At 36.6% G+C, this 12,402-nt stretch overlaps 1 protein-coding gene across 1 annotated transcript; it reads right to left on the reverse strand.

Moving 5' to 3' along the window:
• Nucleotides 1–247: 247 nt before the first annotated feature.
• Nucleotides 248–12,100, reverse strand: LOC144438428 (ubiquitin-protein ligase E3A-like). Its single transcript, XM_078127453.1, has 11 exons — nucleotides 11,899–12,100; nucleotides 11,364–11,417; nucleotides 10,175–10,479; nucleotides 7,779–8,998; nucleotides 6,597–6,741; nucleotides 5,752–5,957; nucleotides 5,109–5,273; nucleotides 4,139–4,294; nucleotides 3,155–3,228; nucleotides 2,125–2,268; nucleotides 248–1,584 (listed from the first exon to the last, which is right to left on the reverse strand). The coding sequence occupies exons 1-11, from the start codon at nucleotides 11,979–11,981 to the stop codon at nucleotides 1,464–1,466; spliced, it is 2,673 nt and encodes an 890-aa protein (XP_077983579.1). The 5' UTR covers nucleotides 11,982–12,100; the 3' UTR covers nucleotides 248–1,463.
• Nucleotides 12,101–12,402: the final 302 nt, after the last annotated feature.

Below are 12,402 nucleotides of genomic sequence, written 5' to 3' on the forward strand. Positions count from 1 at the left end.
TAGTTTTTTTTTCCAAGAAGCAAAAATATGGAAGTTTCACTGGGAATTCTTCCCAGATAAACGGGTGCTTCTTGGATCTGTGTACTAATACTTCACATCAATACTGTTGTGTTGGGTTTCCAGTAAGTAAATGTTGTACAATTTGTATACATTGGAAAAAAGGTTATTATTACATCTTTGTAATTTACAATAGTGTAAGAATTCTGTTCAAGGAAACAGAATCCCCCCCCCCCCCACCCCCCACTTCTCTCTGGCCAAAAGAGAAAAAAAAATGTATTTCTTGCTCACTCTTCTTGTGATTCTCCAGGGTGAGTTAAGTTCTCCATAACTGTTACACAGAGAAACATTTTACATCTCAACTGACGAAAGTTTCAATCTGCTCAGATACCTTTTTGATAATATCAAGGTGTATTCAGAGAAACAACATAGATGGGATTGGCACAAATCTCTTTGTTTCAACATATACTATTACTCATAAAGTGGCCATAACAGTGGATGACAAATCGGTATTCATAATGGATTTTATATTTATAAAACAAATCTACTATGTTTTCCTACTTGGAAAAAAAGAACATAAACAACACATATCAAGTCCTTGTTTGTAACTCAATAAATTGTCAAAAAATAAAAAAAAAAGTAAAATGTTTGCTATTGTAATTACAATAATAACAAACTTTTCACGTACTTTCTAGCTTTTTACAATTTATTGAGTTACAAACAAGGACTTGGTATATGTTGTTTCACATTCTTTTTTGTGTCAATCCCATTTACGTTGCTATTCAGAGTATTCTGAATACACCTAAATATATCAAAAGGTGTCTGAACAGATTGAAACAGTTATGCAGAACCACTACTCCTGGGGTAAATGGCCAACAGTATCCTAAGGTACGTCTTTGCTATCCAAAATATCTTGCCAAATTGGAATTGTAAAACTCTTGAAAAATACATTAATTTTACGAACATCGTGTATTTCACTTCAGAGAAACATTCACACAAGAAAGAGAAGAAAGAAAAAAAGGTTCTTTTAGACAATTTCAAAATATAGATTTGGCAAGTCTATAAATGGAAACTAGGAAAACCATCTGAGATTAAATCATTGAACATTATACAATTCTGTCTATGTCTGCTCAATCAATTTATAATATTAGTTTTTGCTGTGCTGACGTTTCTTTTTCCTAATAAGTAATAAGCAGTCTACTGTAACATTGATGCTGATTGGTTAGTGAAACTAATATTCAAATCAAATTCAGAACTGACCAATCAGAAACAGCTTTGATTAAGCTTTGTTCTATGCACATGAGTCAATCTATACAATCATATTCAGAGTTGACCAATCAGAAACAGACCTGCTAAAAGCTGTTGTTCTAAGCATGAACGACTCCGTAGCAGTGTTTTCAAGTATGATGTGAGATGAAAATATTAAGATTCTCTGTTGAGCTTTTTTGGGGGGTGATACAAGTGACTCAAAGCATGCCAAAACCTTTGGCATTCGATATGGCTTTAATAAGACGCTCTTCAAGTTTCTCCTTGTTGGCGTAGGATGGTAGAAGTAGTACGTTGAAGCAAGTATGAGATGTTGGTAGTCTGAAAGATAACGAAGATCAAATATTGCAAATGATAATATTGTGGAGTCATGACGGGCAAATGGTTAGAGTGGCCGGGGTGGAATCTGCAGGATGCAGGTTCAAGCCCTATCGCTGCAGTTTGTTTCTGAGTAGCTAAAGTCCTTGGGCAAGATTTGAACCATGACTGTGCCCAAGCTGTATAACTGGGGACCTGGTAGAATAGAGGTTGCAATGGGATTGTTTTTATCATATACACTTATAAAGGCTGCAATGGATTGTATGCTCCCCAGGGAGTTGAGGAAGTATAAAGGGCCATTGTGCCGATAAAGATCCATTCCAGGGGTAATAATTGTAAAGTGCTTTGAGCACAAAGTGGGAAAGCGCTATAAACCATATTTCTGGCACTTTTCATCTAGACATCGAGACAGAGTGTTGAACATTGTCAAACTGTTCAATATCACCAAGTATCACCACAAAACTCCCCTATCTGTTTTAATTTGACTAGTCCACCAATGGGTACATGATCATTACCAGTACAAAACATCAACACAAAACTCACCTATCTGAGTCTGGTCCGTTTCTAGCTATGATCAGTTTTAATTTGGCTAGTCCACCAATGGGTACACGATCACTACCAGTACAAAACATCAACAGCTTCTTCTTGTCTTCTTCACTAAATCCATGGACAATTTCCCAGAATTGTCTGCGAGCAAGAATAAAAATAACAAATGAACAACAGTTGTAAAAGAAACATAGACACATTTTGTCATCTCTCATTATATGATACATGAGTGACAGTGACGCGTACCATACTCTGGGTATTACTACATGTATAGCATCAGTGCTTGCAATATTTCCTGCTCCTGTACTTTCGTGAGTAAAGCTTTTTCATTCGGACAAAAACACTTGCATAAAACCTTGATTAAACTATTCTTGTATAATGTTAATATCAATGCATGCCTTCTATGGCATTTAATATCATATCTTGGAATTATTAGTACAGTTGATGGCATATTTATCTTTATGGCATGGATATGGATTTTGCACACTGAGGTTGTACGGCGGAAGGGCACAACTTTATGGGAGCCCATAAGCTGTACTATCAAGATCCGCAAAACTCACATCTGGGCCGTAAAGCCCAAAATTTTATCACATATTCCGTCTAATGGCAAGGAAACATCACCTGAATCACATGACCACATATATTGACAGTGAAAAATTGTTGTGTTTTCCCCGCAAAAACATAAAAAGAGTGAAGACATTAACAAAGCCAAACCACTAAGTGAATGGAAGTTGATGAGCACGCCACTTGCCATATTTGAGCAAAGTGTGCAGGGGTGTGATATGGAAAATTATTGCCCAGGTTCGATACACGTGCTCTCCACTGAATTACCTTGGAAGCGATACTGGGTGTATATGATAATAGGGATTTCTTGTCATAACGATGATGACTTTTGAGAAGAATTTGAAATGTACAAAACACATTACGGTATTAAGACAGTTTGTGATTTCACAGAGGATGTGATGTCTGATTATGTGTCTGGTAGGATGGGATATTTCTCAAATATCTGTAAATAATAACATCTTACTTGATGATAGGACTGTTTCTAGTAAATCCACCATCATATTCTGTGGCCTCTTCTAATGCTCCAAAGTCTAGGTGCTGGAAAAAGAGAGAAAGAAACACAAGTCACGTCACTATATCAATATGGATAAAACGCCCAATAGCTGACATGTCAAATACAACCATGGAAAAAACACCAGTGTGTTTGCTTGAATCAAGTGAGCCAAGGAAAGACTGCATGCAAAGACAAAATTAGGTAAAAACAACACTACAACTGATACAAAAACAACACTGGGTGCTTTTGATGTAGGTTCATGCAATGCTGTTATTAATTTATAATGGAAGTTATACTGTAACAGTAACAGTCATACTCAATATTATAACATGTAGTTTTGTATCAGTAAATAGAGTCATAGCATCCAGGCTTCTGTGGTGTTTATACTTTGATAAGTTACCAACACCAATTACATGTTATGTTTTTGCATGAACCTTGTCTCATTCCTGCATACAACAAGCAAGCAAATGCATCAGTGTTTTTTCACAGGTTGTATCAGAGAGTTCATCTCAAGGTTATTTATCTGCCCACTATTCTGATTGATGGCTCTTAAGATTTATTAGGCAAAACAGAAGAATAACACTTTCAACGATAACAGTATTTGAAACACAGACACAGACACAGACACAGACACAGACACAAACATACATACATACATACATACATACATACATACATACATACATACATACATACATACATGCATGCATACATACATACATACATACATACATACATACATACATACATACATACATACATACATACATACATACATACACACACAGACATACACAATCAATCTGTCATCTCTATTTTGATGGCCTTTAAAGTCACACGGCATCCTCATCCATTCTTGAAGGTTTATCAGTCAACTCATGTCATTTCAAGACCTTTTAACAAACCAAGGACTTGTAAGTTACAGGGTTCATAACTACAAATATGACGTCTTACCTTGCTCCCACAAACCAGCATCTCTACTTCCTCTGGGGTGAACCATTGTTTGATGGGTGATTCATCAGTCACCATCATAAAGCCACGTAAGAAAGCCCTGAACTGTTTCTCTACTGATTTGTTCAGTATGTAGTCTGCATACAGCTCAACAAATTCCTAAAATTTAAAAAAATAAAAAATAAAAAATAAAAAAAATAAAAAATAAATTAAAAATATTTTTGAAAAATCCTAACAGTTTTTAATATTTCTAAAACCATATTCTTGCTAAGACACTCGTCATTTTTGGATCTTCTGACGCTTCTTTTTGGAGTTGATAAACTTCTGCTAAAAGTTACACCCATGACCATGGTTGTGTTGAAAGAAGAGCCTATACAATATCATTTGTAATTGAACCAAATGTCAATTTATTTCCTTCGACTCTCCTCCTTAGTGGAAGCATCACTGATATATTTGTACAGGGAATTTCACAATACCATTCAGCTTTTCTGTTTGATACAACCACACAGAAACCAATAAGAAACATATGTCACACTTCAATAGCCAGATCGCATTTTTTGTTACATTTTAGTCGAAATAAAAATGTATTGCAACTCAAGCATTCAAGCATCAATGTTTTTGTTAGTATCAAACACCCGACGAAGGGCACATAAAATGTCCTTTGTGGTGTTCATTTGATGTCTGTATGGTGGCATGTGTAGTTCATTTTACTTAGACAAAATGGAACAAGAATCTGTACTTATTCAATCTTGCTATCTTAAAGTATAGCATATCCAGTTTCTTATTTTTTTCTGTGTGATTGTATCAAACAGAAAAGCTGAACGGTATTGTGAAATTTGCTGTAACATACATCAATGATAATTGTATTGTAACATACATCAATGATAATTGTATTGTACAGGGTGAAAGTTCCAATGATTCGGTGAAGACCACATATTACACTTTCAATGACCTTTGACAAGTGAACTCTTACCTCTCTGTTTTTGTTGTTGACTGGGCATGAGCTGCCATTCTCCTTAAGGTCAAAGGTGAGAGGAGCACCAAACAAATCTTGTAAACTGATTTGAAATGTTTGCATAAATGTTTCTTCTACATCATCTTCATAGTCTAGTAATGACTGTAGGCTATTGAAAAGGACCTGTTGAAATAACACAAGCATGTCAACTATTAGCGTTAGCTTCGAGCTTTCTTACAGGATTAACAGTACCAACTACCAAGCAGTCGGCTGAAGCACATTCTCTGTGAGAAAAAGACAGGCTATCCACTATGTGCAGATTGAACATTTTCTGAGTAAGAGCAAAAACAGTGTCACCTAGGGAGTCTTACCCTAGTTCTATCCCATATTTAACCGTATCCCTTACTCCCTAGTCTAATTAACACAATTTGAATCGAGTGTACAGCCAATTTGTCAGTGTGTGTGTGTGTGTGTGTGTGTGCGTGTTTAGCATTAATTGTACTACTGTACTTAAAAAGCTGTTTATCTTGTCAAAACTTTTGGCAATCTAACAAAACAAAAGTATTTGAACGCATTATTTGTCTAATACAGCCTATCTTGTTCACTCATACTACAATTACTTATAAAAGTTCTTCACGAACAGCAAAGCCCTAACACTTACGGGATGAGAGTCCTGCATATCCATGAATATGCCCTTCTTTCCCAGTAGTTTTCTGTATACCACCATTGGGAAGTGGACATCCAAGATAATATTGTTGTAGATGGCAAGACCTAGCACTATACCTATCAATGTAAACTGTCCATCGCTTTCAAACGAGGCGGCGTTAAACCAGTAAGTCTTGGGACTTTCATCAAGGCGAAACATACCTGTGTAGGACAATACAGAAATATGCATTTAGTTTGGGGGCAAAACGTACCAAATAGAAATATGTATCAAAATACAGAACTGTGTCTAAGAATACAGAAATATGTATTTATTTTGGGGGTAAAACATACCTACTAGAAATCAGAGTCTTAGAAATAGGCATAGAAATATAGAAATGTGTACATGCAGTAGAAATATACAGAAATATACATTTATTTTTGGGGTGAAACACACCTAATAGAAATATGCATAAAGATATGGAAGTATGCATTTCCTTGAGTAATTCTGAGTTGTAGACATTGATAACATTAATTACAAAATGGAATGATAGATTTTGAAACTTCAATTTTTTGGGGGTTTGATGTTTGTTGAATTTGGGTATTGCATTTGTCTGAATAAATCTAACTTAGTAAGTTTTTCAATATGTGAAACTTACGATGACAGTAAGTTTAGTTGTAAATTTCAAAACCATCTTATATGTATGTTTCAACTGTGTTTTTTTCATCATTGATCTCGAGTTACCTACCTACTGTTGTTTGCATCCTTACATCAATACCCCACATATCCTATTGAAAACAGTGGAATGAAACAAAATCAAAAGTGACACAGTACAGAGTCATCCTGGATACAGTGTTACTTACCAATATCTGGGTTAAAGATCTCTTCAACCACCAACTGAAAGAACTCTTTAGACACACCTCCTTCATCTACACCTTGTTCACCATCAAATTCAACAAATAGTTGCTTTTTTAGGTCTCCTGGGTTCTCCATGGCTATCATTTCCAACTATACATCACAACAACAAAATAGGACACTGGTTATTCAAATTGTACCTTATAAGGAATATCTACTGTCCGTCCATCCATCCATCCATTCATTCATCTATCATTCTATCTATCTGTTTTTGTATCTATCTATCTATCTATCTATCTATCTATCTATCTATCTATCTATCTATCTATCTATCTATCTGTGTCTGGCTGTCTGTGTCTATTACAGTATCTACATATCTGTCTGTCTGTCTGTCTGTCTGTCTCTGTCTGTCTGTCTGTCTGTCTGTCTGTCTGTCTCTGTCTCTGACTCTCTGTCTCTGACTCTCTCTCTGTCTCTCTCTCTGTGTCTCTCTCTCTCTCGCTCTCTCTCTCTCTCTCTCTCTCTCTCTCTCTCTCTCTCTCTCTCTCTCTCTCTCTCTCTCTCTCTCTCTCTCTCTCTCTCTCTCTCTCTCTCTCTCTCTCTCTCCATTCATCATCAATCCATCCACTTATTCACTTACTTATAGTTATACTAGTGATGAGATCTATACTATTGGGGTCTTCTTGCTAATATTTTTTTTGTATTCTATCATTTGTTGTAAATTCTTTTTATTTATGGTACATTCATTATGTGTCACACATAAATTTCTGTTATCAGTTGATTTTATAGCCAAAATGAATGAGTCTGTAGTTGTGGCATAACACTGGCAATATATATATACATGATCAGTATGCAACAAAGTTGAATGTCCAATATTTGTACCCAAAAATGTAAATTGAGTAGGATTGGTACAAAGGAACTCAGATCCAAGGATCCACTATTCTTTTGCCTTGATCCCTCTGTCTTCATTTGTCTGAATTATAACATATAGTTGTAAATGTTATGATGTCATAGTGGACAGTTGAAAACATCACCTGTAAATATTTGGTCAGGGGATGGGAGAAGGGTGGAGGGGAAGAGGGGTATAACACTTCAAATTGATGTCTGGTTTTGAGAAATGTGCTTTGTTACAACAGAGCCATATGTTAATCTTGTTAATGTACAAACAAATTGAGATTTGAAATTCTTACCCTGACCAATGCATCATCAATGATGTGATCTCGCCTTACTTTCAGTCTCAGATAGGGATTGATTTGTTGACCCTGTGCCAGACTGTGTAACACAGTCATACGCCTCTCGTTGTACATACGTATGCGATTATCATAGTAGAGTCCCATGTTCTTCGTAGCAGGTGTTAAAATGAACGGGTAATTAAGGAATGCAAAACGCTCCTCCATTTCACTTTTGTAGTAGGTGAAGTCTCTATCCATCTCAATGTGCTCATTCAATGGTTCATTATAGAAATCCTCTAACGCTATCGCTGGTTTGTATGAATCTATTGCCTTAATGCCTAGCTCCTTCTCAAGGGGGTCTTCTTTCGGTGCTCTTCTATCTTTTGGTTCGTGGACAATCGCACCGAATAGATAATTGAGCTCTTCGCTTTCAACGTGCGTGGTATCGTTCTGCCTTTCTGTTTGCCCAGCAAGCACACTGGCATAGAAGAGAACTTTCATACATTTGGTGGCGCCTGTAATTGCATCATCATCATTGACCAATGCAGTCCTTGAGCACTCGTTAAAGTGTCCACTTATGACTTTGTAAGTTATGAGCTGCTGTATCGTTTCCAGTTTCTTTCGCAGGTTTTCCACGGGGTACTTTGACCATAATCTAACGATCTTTGCCAGTGCAGGGACTGGTAGAAGACTCATTGCTTTACAGAAACTAGGCAAGGCTACCTCAAGATACTCTGGACTATGTAACATCGGGTTTTCCATCACCAGTAGAAACAAGTTCAAATAATTAGGATCCTCATGCACTGGTTTTTTCTTGTAACGTAAATCAAGTTCCAAGCTTGGTGACAAATACATCAACGCATTAACTAATGCATTTTCAATCTTTTTTTCCCGGATTGAAAACAGCACTTCGTAGACTCGTCGAACAGCAAAAATATCAATTGTCACGATATTATTTTTCAGTGAAGGTTCTTTCTCATTTCCATCATCTCTCTTTGTCTCCATCTCTGTGGAATCTACATCCTTGTCTTCATCAACACTATCACCCTCTCTCTCCTCCCTGTCTTTGTTGCACATATCTTCATTATGAGATAGCAGGAAGCTCTCATTGAGGGAGTCAACACAGGAAAAGACTTCTCCAACTGATCTCACCAGTGGTGAATAACTGTCTTCTTCCTTACACTTTACTATTAATTCTCTAACACTTTTTTCTGAAAGTCCACGTGGCCCCACATGTTCTGGAAAATCAAGAAGTATTTTGTTAGATGTATGGCAGCAACTTCTCTTGCCATGCCATTCCCAGCCTTTCTGGGAATTACTTAAAAGATAAGAATAACTAGCAGATTGCAGTGACATGCAATTTTTCTCAGACTTTTCAGAAATATAGTGCCATCACTTGGGCAATTTTCAAATTAGGATCATTCATGTAATTAACTTTGGATGGTAAAACCCAGCACACATGAGAGGAATCAGCTGGGCAAAATTTCACTTGTAGCAATTTCTTCACACCAATTCCTAAGCTACTGTTGTGTACTGTTTATGCCATTGCATGCCATGCATGCTAACAGAATGTATTGAGCCAATGGCTTACATTCAGCGCACACTTGAGGATTTTGCCACGAATGACCAAAACTGTCAATCATGCTAGATGTTTGGCTCACGGCCACAAATGACCAAAATCTTACACTAAAAGTCAACACATGACAGGAATCAGCATGAGGAAATTGCCACGAGTGAAATTTTGCTCAGCTGATTCTTCTCATGTGGGTCACGCTTAAGACACTGAAATTTTCATTAATTTTACGAACCTCAATAGAATGAAAATTTGAAAAACACAAATTTACATAGCATCCTATAGCCCCAATGTAGCCAATGGCAACACAACTTTACGACTTGAGCACTATTGAATAAAGTAACAGTCTACTTGGATTACAACAGTCAGCTTCTTTCAAATTGGAAACATATAATGCAGCTAGGCACTCTCGGTTAGGAAATAATCCTGTTACTAGCAGGTAAGGTCATCACTTGAAATCACACTCAAACAGCTGTTCAATGCATTTCTACAGATTTCTGACTGGGAAACACATTATCATTATCATCATACATGTATATAAAAATATTCCAAGGTTTTGTGTTTCAAAAGCAAAATTTGCGAAAATAGAGTAACTTTTACAATACAACTATTACTTTGTAAACAGTGTCTGCACCTGCTTCCAGTTGAGATGAGATGTACAGTTGCAAACAAGACAAAGTAGTGCACACAAGAGATACAAAGAGTGGCTAAAAGTGGCTGTGAGAAAACTTGAACAACATACAGTGCCTGTGCTGTAAGCTGTAAAATAATTTACATAAATATATGTAAATGAGGTAATTCATTTGCATAGATGTGTAAACAATGAGGTGTATGTGTTTACCTTTCTTTACAGGTTGTTTACTAGTTGAAGCTTCAGTACATGGTATGGGTAGTTTGGATGTGCTTGCTCCGGTATCGGTAGAATCTGCATCTGTTGTTCTCTTTGCAATTTTAGCAGGAGCTGACTCACATAGTTTTGCCTTCCTCTTGAATAACTGTAAGGCTAACACAGCAGCTTCATTGCTGTCCAGTTTCTTCTGTTTGCCACTTGTGGCACAGAACTCGTTTGGACAGCCTTCAACTCCACAGCCATCGATTAACTGGTAGTAATAGCGTTCAATTAATTGTTTTGCAGCTACACGTTTCCTGCAAGTTTACCAAATAGTTTGTTACAAAATCATTTACAGTTATATTAAAAAAAAATGGTGTGAATGAAGTAAGGGGTCAATGACCATGTTTTCAGGTATGTTATTGTTTGCAATTCTTTACTCTTATTTATCTTAGTCTTGTTCAGTTAAGGCATCGATACTGTCTAAAGTTAAGGTTATAATCAACTGTTTAATTGTGCTGTGTTGTACTTGGATATGAAAGTACATCATGGGTTGTCAGTGACCAAGTGGTTGGCTCATTTGTCTCTTTGTAGTCTTGATTTAAAGCCACATAGCGACAACAAGATTTGATAAGTTAGTTTATTTCAGTAAAACAACAAGATCGACAGCACAGATATACAAATAAATAAAAACTAGTACAAATGACTTGGATAACCTACAAAGTTACTAACTTAAAAGCAAGTCAATATATAAGAAAGATGTTGCTCGGTTTCACCCCTACTCAACAATGTAGGTATCCTAGTACTATTTGTTTGAGGGCACAGACTCTCTTGGTCAGGAAATGGTCTTGCTAGTAGAAGGTAAGACCATTCCATGACCCTGGTGTTCGTGTTTCCTCCTGCTTCAACACTAGAACACCCAAGACAATGGTGACCATATGTAATTTTCCAAGATTTCAGCGATAAAGTTATATCATATTACACTCCAAATGTGATATACTGGAAAACCATAGCACCTATCTATAATTTACCCGAAGGGGATATTGCTGATATGACTATGAAAGTGGATGGATGTGGGCTTATTTGACAGCTCTCCAGAAATGTAAAACTACAACAAACCAAGAACAAAACTAAAAGCAGTAAATACCCTCCTCGTGGTCTAAATTCAACAATTATTTCATAAGTTAATCCACAAACTTACATGTCTTCTGCTGGTGATGCTGATTGTGCATTCACAGGAGTGACTTTGTTGTTGCTAGACGGAGAGAAATTGAAAATAAAAACGAAACTTGAATTCAATAAAACATTTCACACACCGACACACAGCAACAATATCTCGTTTCACACGTGTAACAATAATGACAGCAACACACAAACTTATTTTTCACACATTTTAAATCACGTGTCAAAGTTTTCCGTTTGAAAATACACAAACTGCACGTTTCGGGAGAAATGGTCATTTCCTTGAGACATGAGAGTTTGTATATGTTGTCGTTGGCTCAAATTATTTCAAACGGTTTCAATTTGCCAGTCAACGAGGGCGTACTAGTTGGACCACTTAGAAGGACACCTCGCCTTGTTTTGCTGTTGTTTTGGAACAGCACATAAATTTGAGAAATACAAGAGAATAAATAAACACAGTATAGTTTAAACAAGACCCTGGAATGTCAACAATAATACACTTATCAGCAGTGACGATATCAAAGCGAAATGATATCATCGATATAAATTCCTACCTGTCGCTTGCAGAGCTGTCGCCGGCACCGTTTTCTGGGGCTTGTGCTCCCGGGCTCTGAGACGGCTCCTCGGATGAACTCATACGAAAGTCTGCACTTCAGAAATCAAAATAAAATAATTGACCGCTTTTGTACGCGATGGCTGTCATCGAAGTGATTCTTTGGCGTTTACTCCAACACGAATCTCTTCAGCAATTTAGAAAAGTCGCCATTTTGCGAAAATTATGTTACCCATAACTCCCAACAATTACCTAGCTGGCAAATTTTCAACTTCAGGCATCATAGTATTTTCATTTTCACTGCAAAGACTGTGATTATTGCGGAAAATTTCATTATATTATAACTTTAACATACTTTTTCTTTCCAAATTAGACATAAAAAAACAAAATTTATTGAATATTGAATGAACAATATCTCGACTATGAAATAACATGCATAATAATCAGAAAGTTATAGGTTCATACCACATCCGCTTTATTCACCTCCGGGATTGGGACGTTGAGG

Source organism: Glandiceps talaboti, chromosome 8, assembly GCF_964340395.1.
Source record: "Glandiceps talaboti chromosome 8, keGlaTala1.1, whole genome shotgun sequence".
Taxonomy (NCBI): Eukaryota; Metazoa; Hemichordata; class Enteropneusta; family Spengelidae; genus Glandiceps; species Glandiceps talaboti.